Source organism: Pteropus alecto, unplaced genomic scaffold (assembly GCF_000325575.1).
Source record: "Pteropus alecto unplaced genomic scaffold, ASM32557v1 scaffold79, whole genome shotgun sequence".
Classification (NCBI taxonomy): domain Eukaryota; kingdom Metazoa; phylum Chordata; class Mammalia; order Chiroptera; family Pteropodidae; genus Pteropus; species Pteropus alecto.
Genome location: NW_006494612.1, coordinates 11369174 through 11383736, shown reverse-complemented (window position 1 = coordinate 11383736; position 14563 = coordinate 11369174). Strand labels below are relative to the sequence as shown.

General features: G+C 37.1%; 1 protein-coding gene across 1 annotated transcript in view; it reads right to left on the bottom strand.

Annotated features, from left to right (window-relative positions):
* SLC35F1 (solute carrier family 35 member F1) overlaps window positions 1-14563 on the bottom strand; it is a 170176-nt gene that overhangs the window by 62079 nt on the left and 93534 nt on the right. The window contains exon 3 of the mRNA XM_015600057.1: window positions 5461-5588. Coding sequence (XP_015455543.1) covers window positions 5461-5588 — 128 coding nt within the window. The remainder of the gene's footprint in view (window positions 1-5460; window positions 5589-14563) is intronic.

Here is a 14563-nt window from a genome sequence, read left to right as displayed (position 1 = left end):
CTAGTTTCTAACTGTAAAGGCAAAGTTAAGAACTATTTTTTTCAAAAACTGTTCAACATTATCAGCCACTAGTGAAATGCAAATTAAAACCACAATGAAATATTATTATACACTTTTTTAAATGGCCAAAATAAAAAATAACAATAACACCAAATGCTGGTGAAGATGGGGAGCAAGTGGATCTCTCCAACATTTGCTGGTAGGAATGTAAAATGATAAAGCCACTCTGGAAAGTTGTTTGACAGTTTCTAAGACCAAACAGGCAGTTCCATATTATCCAGCAATTGCACTTTTGACCATTTACCCCAGAAAATGAAATCTTATATTAATACAAAAACCTGCACATGCATGTAGCTTTATTTGTAAAATCTCAATGCTGGAAACAACCCAAATGTCCTTCAACAGGTGATGCTTAAACAAACGTGGCATTTCTATACCATAAAACACTATTCAGCAACAAAAAGGAACAGACTATTGATACATGCAACAATTGGGTGGACTTAAGGGCATTATGCTTACTGAAAAAAGCCAATCTCAAAAGGTTAAATACTGTGATTCTATTTTATATAGCATTCTCCAGTTGACAAAATTATATAGATGTAGAATATGGATTGCCAGATGAAAGGGATGAGGGTGATCAAATGAGTGTGACTTCATAGGGGTACCATGAGGGAGTTCCTCTGGGTGATGGGACAGTTCTGTCTCCTGATTGTGGTAGTGGTTACAAAACCCATACAGGCATACCTTGGAGATATTGAGGGTTCGGTTCCATACCACTGCGATAAAGCAAATATCACAATAAAGCAAGTCACATAGATTGTTGGGTTTCCCAGTGCATATAAAAGTTATGTTTACACTATACTGTAGTCTATTAAGTGGGCAATATCATTATGTCTAAAAAAATAATATATAAGCCTTATTTTAAAAATATTTCATTGCTAAAAAAAAGCCAACCATCATCTGAGCCTGTTAAAAAAAAAATGGCACTAATACACTTGCACGATGCAGGGTTGCCACAAACCTTCAATTTGTAAAAAATACAATATCTGCAAAATGTAATAAAATGAGGTATGCTTGTACATGGGATCAAATTGCACAGAATTGCAAAGGACTACACACACACAAACATACACACACACAATGGATTGAAGGGAAAAAGGATGAAAACCGAATAAGGTTTGTAGTCTAGTTAACAGTATTGTACCAATGTCAATATCCTGGTTTTGACATTCTACAAAGTCATATAAAATGTCACCATTGGGGACAGCTGTGTGAACAATTCAAAGACATCTTTATATATTTGAAATTCTGTGAGTCTGTAATCGTTTCAAAAATATATTTTTCCTCTCAAGCTTAATTTATCAATTGTTCGTGACATTTAATCATAAGTGTGGTGAATGAAATGAAAGGGCAAGAGGACAAAGCAAGGAAGGCTTTTCAAGTCTTTTTGTTCTACATCACTGTTATTAAGAGAATTGGAACACGAAAGTATTTGGTGCTCTGCCAACCACTAATGAAGACTGTCTTGTTAAAACAGAAGTGCTTTGAAAAAAGGCTGTTGGATCACATCCTATCATTTCTTTCTTCAGAAACCTTCATGGTTCTCCAGTACCTACAAAATTAAGTCTTACACTTCATCCTGGCATTGACGAGCTCCATTGATGGCTCTGGCTTAACTTTTCAGCATCATCTTCCTCTATTCCTTTATGAACACCCATTGTTTCAATCTGTTCTCCATACCACAGCCGGAGTTGTCTGTACTACTCAAATTTGGCTTTCCACAGCACTTAGCCTAAAGACTCAAACTCTTGATCTGGCCATCAAGATTCCTGGACTCTGGCCCGTGTCTCCTCCTCCAGGCCTTTTTGTACCACTCTTCTCTCTATGCTCCATGCCCAGACACATGAACTTGTCCATAGCCTCATCCTTGCTATGGTGCTTCCCACCACAGGGCTTTGAGCATGTTGCCTTCTTTGCTTGGACCTCTGTCCCTCCCAGTGAATCCTACACTCCTCTTTTAGATTTTGGCTCCATCAGTTCTTTAGGAAAATCTTCTCCAACCCCCCCCAGGTTAGGTCAGGTTGATTTTTACAAATGTTATCATAGAACTGTGTTGCTTTCCTTTAGAATACCCTATTATGCCCTAGTATGCCCTATTATGATATATCCATTCATTTGGTTATTTCACTAAAGGCTGTCTTCACCATTTGACTGGAAACTCCATGAGAATACAGATGCCTATTTTTGCTCACAAGTGTGTTTACCACATGATACACTGTATTAAACATATAAGTATTCAGTAATTACTATCTTTTATTTTATCTTATTATTAGTTTCAAGTATACAGTACTTTGGTTGGATATTTATACGGTTTATAAAACGATCCCCCTAATTGCTCTTTCTCTCCTCTGGCTCTCCACCTAGCCATTACATTAATGCTGACTGCATTCCCTATGCCATGCTCCCATGACTATCTATTAACTGCTGATTTGTACTTCCTTAACCCTTCACTTCTTTCTCCCAGCCCCCTAACCCCTAACCTCCCGAGAAATTATTTTTTAAGACCTAATGAGTCAAATTGAAATAGCTGTTCTCCAACCATATTCCTCAGGTTTCCTGTCTTCAGGCTTCTGTCATGCTCCTCATTCCAGGTGCAAAGCTGAACCCACATTTTATCCAATCTTATAGACTCATCTGAATGGATACCTTCTTGTCTTGGCAAATAAATATCATTTCTGCCTCCTTTGATAACTGTAGCACTTAGATATCTGTTCTCTTACAATACATGGTGTCACTATCAATAGATTGTGCATCTTGTTCTGTTCAAGTTTATCAGCTCCTAGAGGGTTAAGTTAATTCATTTCTCTTTAAATCACCTGCAATAACTAGCGCATTTTTCAGATTCTTAACTAATGTATTTTCCTTATTGATTAATATGAATAAAAGCTAAAGGCTGAGTACATATTATGTATTCAATATTTATAGGAAAAAGGGGTGATCATTATAGGTCCTTGTTAGTTACACTGATTTGCAATGAGTAAACAGAGTTAAATTGCTAAACAGCACTACAGGCATGGTTCCTAGAGCAAATGCATTTTGTTCTGACCATTTATTATTTTTTAATAGGTTTATTTGTTGTAAGTGGCAGAATGGTTCTAGAACTGTGAGAATCGGTTCACTTTTTCACTCCCCCCTATCCCTTGCTCAATAAATTACAATGAAAACCAACAGATATTTCAGTGGAATTATTATTTTCTTGTCTTTCCACAGAATTAAAATAAAATTTTCATAGAATACAGCATTAATAGAGTGTCAAATAGCTAATTTGAGAGAAGTGACTGGGTGGATTAGTGGTGGTGGATGATGTGAGTTGAGCTAAACACCTGAGGACCAGGGCACCAGTTGTTAAGAATAAATTGTCACTGTTAACAACAACAACAACAAAACCCTGAAAAATTGAAACACTGAAAAATTTTTTTGAAAAAACCTCATAGAACTTAAGAAACCAGCAATTGGTTGCAACTTTTCAATGCTTAACAGAAAAAATAGAAGTCAATTATATTTCCAAAGGGGGAATCCTCCTCTTCATTCTCCCCTAGGTCCATTTATAATTTTTGACTACGAACTAATGGGCCGGTTCTGCCATGAAGCCAGCATTCCTTTCTTCATTCTCCCACTATACTTGTATAGACATTCCAGAAGCCTCTACATTTAGGTAGAGAACTGCTGGGAATTTCTGTGTCACAAAATACTGGAAATCAATGCAATTTCGTTAACTTCTTTGAACATTTATTGAATACCAAGTAATGGGCTCAGTTTTCTACTAGTTACTAGAAATTCAAAGGTGAGTAAGAAATCATCCTTGCTGTGAAAGAATTCACAGTTTGGTGGAGTAGATGGGAATATTCAAACATCATTCTTGGGTAAGACAGGTTGTGGAGACAGAGCTGAAAAACAAAGTTTCACGGAAGCACAGGAGAGAGAGAGCTGTTGTCATTGTGGGGCTTACCGAAGTGAGGCAGGCACTAGGCTGGATGTAGCGGCATTGTGGCTGTTACTCCAGCATCTATCCACCTCACCTCTTCCTCAGTGGGTGACAGATATATGGTTGGGTGGGACTGATCCCACCCTGACTCTAGGAGTGAGTGCTGGAGCCTGAGATGCTCCACCAGAGAAGGTACCTGTCTGCTAGAGGGCATTTGGAAATCCGTGGGAACAATTCTGGTTGTTTCAAAGGCTAAAAAAGATGCTATTGGCATGTAGTGTCAGGGTCTAGGAATGTTAAATGATCAATAAAGTAGGAAAAGGACACACAGCGTGAAAAATTATCCCACCCAAAATGCCAGTAGTACTTCTATTGAGAAATATTTGTCTAAACCAATCAGAGAAATTACATCCTATATTAGTTCAGGGAGTCCAGGTCAGGTCTATGCCAATTAGCTCACAGCAATCCCCTGTCGTCAGTGTGATCCCATCAGAACAGAGCTCTGGGCTTTTCCTCAGTGGTTGTAGGTAAGCATTCTTTCTGTTTCTCATTGGGTATGCGGAAAGGAGTATGTAGTCTCATCTAAATCCGGTTTAGGAAACTTCCTATTCAATCTGTATAACCTAAATTTATTCAGGTGGTTAATGTGATTGTTGGTTTCTCATTTTTTGTTATTGTTGTTTCTAAGCAAATTATTAGGATGGCAGAAATGTTGTTGAGGTATGAAACCTAAGTAAAATCGAATAGGTGAACAATGCTTCATTTTCATCCTGGAGCTTTGGAATGAGCGTAAATTCAAAATATTGCCATAAAAAGAAAAGAAGTGTGAAACAAAAATAGTCAAGCTTATTATTTATTGTGTAATGAAGAATATAGGTAGTGTCTGGAGAAAATTGTGAAAAACTAAGTTTAATTTGCAATTATGTGAGTGTGTATGTACACATGCATGTAAAAGCAAAGAAGAGAGAGGACACAGTGACTATCTTCATGCATAACACATTTTAGGAATTTAAATCTTGTTTCTTTAGGAAAAATTCTGTCCTTTTAGGTTGCAAAGTATCCACAAAAAAGAAAGCTAAAAGAAAAGATTGTTAAGCATTTCAATTACTTAACCAGAGTCCATGAACATATTCTGAAATGTTATACATTGTGATTAAAATAGGCTTATTTTCATGCTTATTAATAATTCTCCTACTGACAAAAGATTATTTGGCAGTATTTATAGCTACAAATTATTTTCCTTCATTGTCAATGGTTATTGTGGTGTGTTAGGAATGAAGAGGAAATAGATGTCCAGTTACACTTGAATTAGGAAAAATTAATAAAACATCAAGCCCAGGTTAATTTTTACACAGCGAATTTCCCTCTTGTTGCAAAACTTACAGAGTAGTATTCAGCTTCCCAAGTGACTAAACTAAAAGTAAACTACACCTGGAAACTGAGGAAGCTGAGAAGGAAAGGAGAGCCATCAGTACCTGGATACTGGTCAGAGTCGTGTACTGGTAGGCCTTTACCACCAGGTAATTTGCTTCCAGGTCTATGAGTCCCAGGATCATATACTTCCACCATCTTCGTCGTAAAATTGCCAGGAGGTTTTCTTCTCCTGTGTTACAAAGTTGAGAAGAAATGGGTTAGATTCTGAATACATAATAAACTGTGTATTTAGAAGGATTCTAAAATATTATAGTATTATATTTTTTACCATACCTTCTCAAATGTTTAATTAAACAAATGAATCAGTATGTCAAAGGTTGACATGTTTTTACCTAGCTAATAGTCTTCACTGTAGATTCGACTCTTCGAATTGGTTTCTATGCCAGAATAAGACTTGGCAGGTTTTTAGCTCACCATGCAAAACATTTTCTCAGGAGCATTTGAAAAAAAAAAAATTATATTATGTTAAAATAAAAAGAAAAGTGGGCCAGAAAGGCTGCATAAACACACAAAGTCCAAATCATCCTAAACTTCAGGACTGTGGTAAAATAGAAAAATGAAGAGAGAGTAGCCCAATGGACAAAGGGTTATGCTTGGCCCCAGATCTGTAAGATACAAGATGCCATCCTGAGTGTTCATTCAGCTTTGAACATGACATGCTTTGAACATTACACTTTGCTGCTGTGTGGGTGATGGGAAGAGGTAGGAAGTAGGATCACTCTCAGATGGAAGAGTGTCATGAGACCACGGTCTTAATAGTGCCAACAACTGTAATCTTCATGCCTTGCATCTTAAACTGATAGTATCAAGGCAGATTTTGAATCCCTTAGTTCTTCATCCTTATTTTTACATATTTTAGGCCTGAAATAAACCTTATTTCTCAAGGGGCTATTGTGATTTTTAACAATAATTGCTTGCTGGAGCCAACCTGTGAGATCTTCAGAGAGGATATGGAATATGCAGAAACCCTAAGTGAATGATGATTGTATTCACCATCCATTGCATAACCAATTACTCCAAAACACAACTCTTAAAACAACAAATATTTATTATCTCATAGTCTTTGTGGGTCAAGAATCTGGATATAGCTTAACTGAGTACCTCTGGTTCAAGGTCAGTCACTAAGTTGCACCCAAGTTGTCAGTCATGGATGCAGTCTCATCAGAAGGATTGTCTGAAGGGATTGGAGTGGGGAAAGAGAGAAAGAAAACTCAAGATAGAAGCCATAGTCTCTCTGATAACCTAATATTATAAGTGACACTTGCACTCAATTCTATTCTTTAGAAGAGAGTCAATAAGTCCAGCCCACGTTCAAAGGAGAGAACTTCATAAGGGTGTGACTGCTAGGAGGCAGGGATCATTGGAACCATCTCAGAGGCTGGCTACCTAGTGCCACACACCTTCAGCACTATAGCTGTGCTTTAGTGGGTCGTCAAGAAGGTCAACATATTCCACATCCTCACCTGTCTCTGGGTCACTTTCAGAACTTTGAGCTCCTGATTTTTGCCTTTTGTTTTATTCCAATGACCATCATATGGGTGGTCTTTTCAACCTTATGGAGACTTGTGAAGCCTCCAGTGAGCCACACAGAGAATGCCAGTGTGGGTTGTGGCTGGTTAGCAACAAGGATGGAGAAGTCTCTTGACCTTTCGTAGCTAACACAGTTTTCAGAACTCATTTTGAAGCCATACTTTTCATATTCTTTGTTCCAAGCACAATAAAGATCTTTCTATTTCAGTGAATTGTTAACTCCTGTTCATCCTTCAAAAGTCAGGTATTTTGCCTGACACCACTCCCCAACTGGGCAACTTTTACTTAGCTTTGTATAGTCCTGTCACATGATTGTGGCTATAGAAAATGTCTCTTTACTAAACTGGTAGTTTTTGGATGGTAAGACTCCTAGCATACTGACATATAGTAAGAGTTCCCTAAGTGTTTTAGAATGAATGAGTAATTGAACTGAAAAAAGTGTAAAATGCTATTTGAATATGTCAAGAGCCAGTTCTAGACTACAAGTTATGGTTATTGTTGTTTTGCACATAGATGCATAGCTGGTGGATATGATCCCCAAGGTCATTTCTTTACAGCCATCTCATTTTGGGCAATGCCCAGGCACAGCATTTCTGCCTTTCTTACTTTCCTACACATTTGATAAGTCAATGCACCACTCAGTATTAATCTTGTAAATAGTGATTCTCGACCTGACTAAATATGCACATCTTCCTGAGAGATTTTTTTTTTTTAAATCTCTATGCTTGGGATCAGGCTTCAGAGATTCTTATTTAATTGGTTTTGGATGGGGCGTGAACATTGGGCTGAGGATCAAATCTCATCTTTTCAGATGGTTGACATTCCATGGCTATCCTCAGCAAGACCTGAGCTAGGAATTCCAAAGACAGATGACAACCCCAGAGTAGTAAAGACTCTTCATACCAAAGGAACAAACCAGACATTTGGTTCAAAGTATGCTTTCGCTTATCTTGTCTCTGGGCTTTTCCAGGTGCTGATTCCTCTGCTTGGATTATTCTTTCTCTAGTTTCCAAATGAAGGCTCAACATAGACACTACCACCAGGAAGCCTTCCTTGATCTTTCACCTTGATCTTTCTAGACTGAGTTGTGTTTCCCTGTAATGTAGTCCTTTAACATCCTTTGCATATCCCACATATAGTACTTATCTTGCTATATTAAAATGATCTATTTTTTTTTTACTCTATTACTCATTAGATTGTTAACAATTTAAAGAGAGTGGCATTATCTTGGTCATCACTTCATCACCAGGACCCAATGGTACATAGTGAGCAGCCGATAAATAATAAAGAATGTATGGATAAATTTCACGTTTAATAACCTTAGCATTGCTAAACAGCATTCAAATTGAGGTACTTAAAATATATCTACTATAAACATTCATGTTCCAGACAATGAAAATTGTTTTCTAATTAGAATGCAGACAACATCTGACAAAATTAATATGGTAACCATTTTACACTATACAAAGAATATAAAAAGGTCGATGCATATTTAACCACAAAGCTGCAATTCTATAGTCACAGCTCATTGTCCCAGTTAATTTAAACAATGAACAGAGGATTGCCAAACTCAGAGCACCCCAGCCACATGTCAGTATGTAATACTGAAAATCTGGGTCACGGTGCTGTTTGTTCTACCAATCAATATTACATTCAAAGTGTAACTCATTACATAGATTCACAGGAATGATTAGTTGCCTTGCTGTTCTGCCAAAAATGTTTGCAAAGTAAAACACCTTAAATAAATGCTTCTATATTATTTCATCTGAAGTACCCGAAAACATTTGCTTAGTAGAATTCCTCAGGATGGTGAGTGATTTTTTTTTTTCCCCCAGGTAAGCAAGAAATGCAGCCCTTAAAAGGACTGCTTAGGGATTTATCTACATGGCTCTCATTAACACTGATGTACAACAGGCCATTAAAATTCTTTCGAGAATAATGAAAATGCATCTTTTAGAGCCCGTGTGCCAAGTGCTCCCTAAACCTCTTGAAATAGGACCATCCATAAGAAATACCAGCACAATTGGTGGTGTGTTAACGCTTTAAAATTATTTTAAAAAATTAACTAGAAGATTTGAATGGATTCTGTTTATTATTTTTATTATCAATATGTTCAAATATAGATAAAAAGATTAGAGAATAATGTGATAAGGTAACCTCCAATCTGATTTAATAAATGTTAACAATTTGCTATGTTTGCTTCAGATATACTTTTTTTTTTTTAATAGAAAATGTTATGGATGAAATTGAAGCCCCAGTTCTGCTACGACCAGATTCCAAGCCCTTCCCTCCTTTTTCAAGTCACCATCTTGATGCTGTTGTGCATCCTTTATGTTCATGTTTTTGTTACACATTTCTGCATATGTATGTATCCAAAATGGTAATTAGCTTTCTTTGGCATGTTTTTAAACTTTAAATGAAAGTTTATTGTATATACTGTACATGTCATCCTTCTGGGATTCTTTATGCTTAACACTGTTTTTGAAATGTATTCCTATTGTTTCATGTAGAGCTAATTCATTTATTTTAAACAATGTATATTATCACATTTTATTAATATGTCACAATTTACCCACTGATAAGCATCTAAGTTGTTTCTAATTTTTTTCTATTAGGAACAGCACAGCAAAGAACGTCCTTGTGCATGTGTAGCTCTATAATTGGTATGTAATTTTAACTTATTTTTATTCTCTTTTTAAGGGACTGTGGACTATGTAAATATTCACAAATGTGTAAAACATAATTAAAATAAAAAATTTTCTAATTTGAAGTAATAACATTCCAGCAACAATAACTACTTCAATAATTTAGAAACAAGGGAGAAATTATTGACACTCTTGATCATGCGATTCATATCTAATTTTACTAAGCATCGACAGGATGATTAATCAAATTTGTCTTTGAATTTTTGTTACGTATACTTATATAATAATATATATCAGGCAACGTTTACATGCTTTACAAATATGAACTTACCTAAATCCTCATAATATCCCTATATAGCAGATATTGCTGTTACACCTATTTACAGATGACAAGTCTGAGGCCTGGAGTTAAGTAACTTGCCCAAAATGTCACACAGATAAATAAACTAGCATTTGAATTCATGACAATCAGGCACTAGGCTTCATACTCGTTAGTACTGTATTATTTTGCCTCACTGATTTGTAATTGTGGCATTGTCCTCAGTTGTCATGCATTTCTCATTAAAGGATCCTTCATGACCTACCTGTCCAAACTCACCTGCAGGGTGCCCCATTGCCAACTCCAGGGGGATGCCCATTGCACCGAAGATGATGTGCATGGCGCCCCCTGGAGTTTCCAGTGCCCAGTCACACAGGTGACTGTCCACTCTTGAAGAGGCTCAGGGATGAGTATGTGTTCCATCACCATCAGTTCAGTATTAAAGATTTGATGTCTCCTTGTCTGATCTAAGCCCATGACAGTTTACCTTGTTAAATGTAAAATAGGCTTTAAATCAATTTTATGGCTTAGAAATGTCCAATTACTCACTAAAGCCTGACACATAATAACAATGGCCACACATTGGGTGGGGTGAGAAAGGTGGTGCTTCATAAATGTTGAGTGAAAGAAGAGAATACTTTTGTACAAACACTGAAACATGGTCCACATTCATGACAGTGACTGGAAGACAGAATAGCCTTGATTTGTAGTATTCTTGTTCATCCCCAGTGGTAGTCTGAGCAGATAATAAAAATACTGCAGACAGCACCCGAGGTGAATTCAGCTAAGGGAGCAAGAAGCTACATTATTCTTGGGACCTCATTTTCATTACGGCTGTCATGGGTGGTGTGATCTTTCTTGGTGTTTTTATGCAAAAACAGTACACAGCACGCACTGCACAGAGTCTGCAGGAATAGCAAAGCCCTCACACAGTGGGGGAGACCCTTGCTTGAATGGATACTTCCTTGGCTCACAATTTGAAGCCCTATTGCCATCTTTCTTTACCAGAACCCAAAAGGAAATGTTTAAGTATTGATTAGTGAATTTGAAAAAAAGAATTGTTTGTGATGGAGGTTTTAAAAGCTTTAAAAGCTGAAATTTAGAATTAGAATGTAGAGTTCAAAATAATTCTCTTTAGTTAGAAAAGTGAATAGAATAAATGTACTAATTAGAAAATGAAAATGTCAATTGTTCACAAAAAGGATTGGAACCAACTGCACTTCATAATACAAACTCGAGTATAAGAATAAAATACAAAAAAAAGATAAATGATGAAGATTAAATTTTGTTTTATTTTCTTTCATTTATTTTTACTATTAGAGCCAGAAAATGAGATTAGAAATACCATGAAAGGCAGTTTATTGTTTTGCCTTGATAGCAAACAGACCTGGGTTTGACCATAGACTGCCCTCTGCTATGTGGCACTGAATAACTTGGTTAATGGCTCTGAACCTCGATTCCTCTGTTATAAAATAGGGAATTTAACAACTATCTCATAGGATATTATAGATTAAAGTTAGCACGAGTGATGTGTTTAAGCTAACATCTAAAGCAAGGTATGTGCTCAGACATGACAGCAATTGGCAGGGTCCCGGAATCCTAGAATCCTTGACCAGTCTCACCACACACTGGTTTGCCACGTGTGACAGATACTGCAGAGAGGAAGCCAGGAAAGTGAACTTTCTTAATTACTCTTTAGGGCTTTGGCCACACATACTCTGTCTCTTACTCAGGCGAGATGTGCTGGATCACACTGGGACCCACATATGACATTTATTCAAACTGGAGGCAGGCTGAGGCCTCATTCTTGACACCTCTCCCCTGGTCCAGACCCTTATTTGGATCTGCTGGATCTTAACACTTGATCAGGAGTGGAGGCCATGTGAACATACCCCTTCTCTTTGAGTCCCTAACTAAAATTGGCGTTGTTCCCTGAGACTCTAGTCTTATTAGGCCTTTCCAAGGTAGGGGCTTCTGAGGAGGTGTTTCCAATGTCCCTCTTATCACACAAGCTGCACATGATCGGCAGGCAAGACATAAAAGAGAAAGCCAAACAGAGGGGTTCAAAGAAAGTCAAGAGGAGAAGAGACTGCCTCAGTTCCCATTTTGTTCCTTTCACACCTCCTTTTTCAGTTTCCCATGATGCTGCAAGACTCAGTTTAGATGTTACCTGCCATCTGAAGCCTTCTCAAATTCTTTGCCATCCCTTCCCAGTCTCCCTCAGAACTTAATTCTCTTTTTCACATATCCTCAACTCTGCCTAACATAATGATTTAGACAAATTAGTTACTCAATGTGAGATCTCGTTATTCAGGTATGATAGCTGAAGAACACCTTTTAAATCTGCTCAATTATCTGGCTGATTTTAGAAGTGCCTAGTAAGGTTTGGAAAAATATCTAAAGGCAACTAAAAAATGAATCATATTCACATAGTGTTCTGGTAGCTGTTACTTTAAGCTGAATATGGGAGAAAACCCATAAATGTGTAGATATGATTGCATACAGGATAGGTTTCTTAACAGTAAGTTAATTTTATTTCTTTCAAAGTTACATTTTTGGCATTGATAATTAACAATATTCTAGCTCTAGTTATGAACTTAATCTATTTTTTCTTGAGACAAAAATATTTACACATTGCAAATAAAATATGAAAATGAAAGTCTCAACATATCAACATTTTCAGTGTATTTTACCATTTTAACATGAACTAAATCACTTAAATATTAGAAACTTTTTCTTTCTAGACTTTTTAAGCTGTCATCTTTTATGAAGCTAAGATATATGGTGTTATATGGCACATTAATATTGTACGCTTTTCCAAAATCCCCAAACTTCCTATGGTGATGATGTGTCTTAGGAGAGAAAACACAATTGGTAACATTCTCTTCTTCATATAAATATAAAAATTTATAGTAAGTTTGCCTAATTTTATCATACAGGCAGTTAAAACAAATAGGCAAATAAACAAATAAAGAATTTTTCAGGATATCTATAAACCCATATGAAAACTGCATACCAATTACTAAACTCTGTTGACTAATACCTTTACATATGGGTTGCTTTACCTCTTAATGAAAATAGTGCATGAGAACTCAACAATGCCCATAAACCAATCCCATCCAGACTTTTAAAACTAAATATACAGAGCATCTATCTTATATTCTTGGAAAAACAGCCTATAAAAGAATAAACCTGGTAGAATGGCTAAACATTGTCACTATCAATAATTAAAAGAAGAATCTGAAAATCTTAAAAATGTTAACTTGCTGCATGATCAAACACAAACCAACACTTCTTTCTCATATTTCTAGGTGTAATAGACACATTTATTCAATTTATATCATCTAACAACAAAGATTTAACCTATTGAAATTGAGCACATCTTCCTCCCCCAAACTCCTGTCCACTTTATGCCTTTTGTTGAGTTATCATCCTTTGGGGACCATTTTAACTTTGTTGTATCTTTTGCAATTATCTATATGTGCAGGCTCTTGCTCTGAAAATTCTCTCCAAGAATTCCTTGCTTTTGCTTTAGGTAGTGAGTTTGCCAGGCTGGCCCTTTGCTTCAGGGCTGCTGAGTTTCCCAACTCTAGGAGGCAATTTTCTCAGAGAAGACAACAATAATGGTGTCTTTTGGAGTTGTGTATATGGCAGCCATGCCTTCCCTTTGGCAGGGCAATGTGGGGAGGGAGCCACTCAGCAGTGGGCTCTAACCCAGCCTCTTCCACGTACTTGGTGTATGATGCTGCTATACACCTTAGTCTCTATAAATCTTAATTTTCTTCATCTATATGTTGGAACTACTAGTGGACCTGCCTCCCAGAGTGTTTGTGAGGATTAAATGAGATATCTGTATAATCCTTGACATGGTGCCTGGCAGGTAGCTTTTGTTAGTATTATCCTGATTTTTATTATAGCTGGTCTTTTCTCATGCCAAACCTCCTATATAATGTAGCTGTGTAGTAAATAATTTAATCTTGTCCCCCAAAAGGTCTGAGATTTGTTTTAAGCTAACAATATGATTTAGGAGAGGGGCTGGCCATGCCAGAAAGACCAACAGTGCTATTTAGGGTGGGGACTTTTGGTCACACCCAGAGACTGGAGACTGAGATCAGGCAAGTAGGCAATGGAGCCCCAGTAAGAACCCTGAACACAGAGGTTCTAACAAATTTCTCTGGTTGGCAATATTTTGTCCATATTGTCACACATTGGTGCTGGGAAACCAACATATCCTGATTCCACAGGGAGAGGACAATGGAAGCTCTGGACCTGGTACTTCTCCTGGGCTCTGCCCTATGTGCTTCTTATCTTGAATTTCATCAGCATCCTTTCCCTGTAATAACTATAACCATGAGTATAATAGTGTTCAGTGAGTTCCGTGAGTTCTAGCAAATTACTGAATCTGAGGATAGTTTTAGGGGGCCCTCCTGCCCTCAAGTTTGCAATTGGTATCAAGAGAGAGAGTGGTCTTTCGTGGACTTTAAACTCTCATTTGGCCTAAACTCTGTTCGAAATAAGGGTAGTATTGGGGCCGTGCCCCTAAACTTCTGCAGTAGGTTTTCCTCAAACCTAAGTAAATTTGTATATCTCTTGCTCAAGACTTGAGTACATATTAGGTGCATCTCAGAATTCTCCAGGTCTGAATTCAAA